The sequence below is a fragment of the Penaeus monodon genome, chromosome 34, assembly GCF_015228065.2.
Source record: "Penaeus monodon isolate SGIC_2016 chromosome 34, NSTDA_Pmon_1, whole genome shotgun sequence".
NCBI classification, from domain to species: domain Eukaryota; kingdom Metazoa; phylum Arthropoda; class Malacostraca; order Decapoda; family Penaeidae; genus Penaeus; species Penaeus monodon.
Window position 1 is genome coordinate 29,866,898 of NC_051419.1, and position 885 is coordinate 29,867,782.

The 885-nt window shown below is 33.4% G+C and overlaps 1 protein-coding gene across 1 annotated transcript in view; it reads right to left on the bottom strand.

Moving 5' to 3' along the window:
* LOC119594876 (glutamate receptor ionotropic, kainate 2-like) overlaps positions 1-885 on the bottom strand; it is a 23,933-nt gene that overhangs the window by 9,282 nt on the left and 13,766 nt on the right. Inside the window, exon 4 of the mRNA XM_037943952.1 lies at positions 400-558. Coding sequence (XP_037799880.1) covers positions 400-558 — 159 coding nt within the window. The remainder of the gene's footprint in view (positions 1-399; positions 559-885) is intronic.

The following is an 885-nucleotide window of genomic DNA, read 5'->3' on the forward strand; positions in this document are numbered from 1 at the left end:
GGGGGGGGGAGTTGCTATATCAGTCTATTCTGGTTTGTGTTGCTTTCTAGTACACGGCTTTTTTTCTCCTGTTCTTATCATCTTTTTCCTGTTTATTAATTAGTTTTTATGTAGTAAATCATTGTTGTGTTTCTTTTTATTTACGGTAAAGTTCTTACATGTTTTGTATGTATATATATACTTTTTTTATTCTCATTTTCGAATTTAAATTCTTTTGTGCCTTTTCTTTCCAATGGATTTACATTCAATATACTAATTTTCCCCACCTACCAGTACACTTAGTGTATTTTATTTCCTTGTTCTGTATTTTAAGTACTTTTCTCCTTTCTAAATAAAAAGAAAATAAAAAACGTCTATAAGCACGTTTCCCTCCACCCCTTATCCCCCTTATCCACTCACCGTTAAAGTATAAGGCTTCATGAAACCCAGGATATCAGACTGGAAAGTAGGCTTTCGGTAGCAGAGGACGTGTTCGCTAGTATACAAGGGAACGCTAAAATCTACCGCCCGATTGCGATCTTCTGTGACGGAGAAAATGACACCAGACATGTCCACTTTCTGTAAGGTATAGAGAATCCGTTAAAGACAAGAATGAATGGCGTTTGTAAGGGAAATTAGAATTTGAACGGATCATTCGTAGAACTGAAAAAAAACGGGAGCGAAATATTATTGATCTTAAAGAAAGGTTCTCGGTTCTGAGATTATTTATCTAATAATTCTAGTAGATAATAACGAAATACTTACTTTGTTGGGGTGATTTTATCTGGAAAGGATCATTCGTATAACGAGATAAGAATGAAAGCGAAATATTACAAACTCAGAGATTTTATTTTGAAAAGATTATTCATATAAAAAACAGTAATAACGAAACATTAACTTGTACAG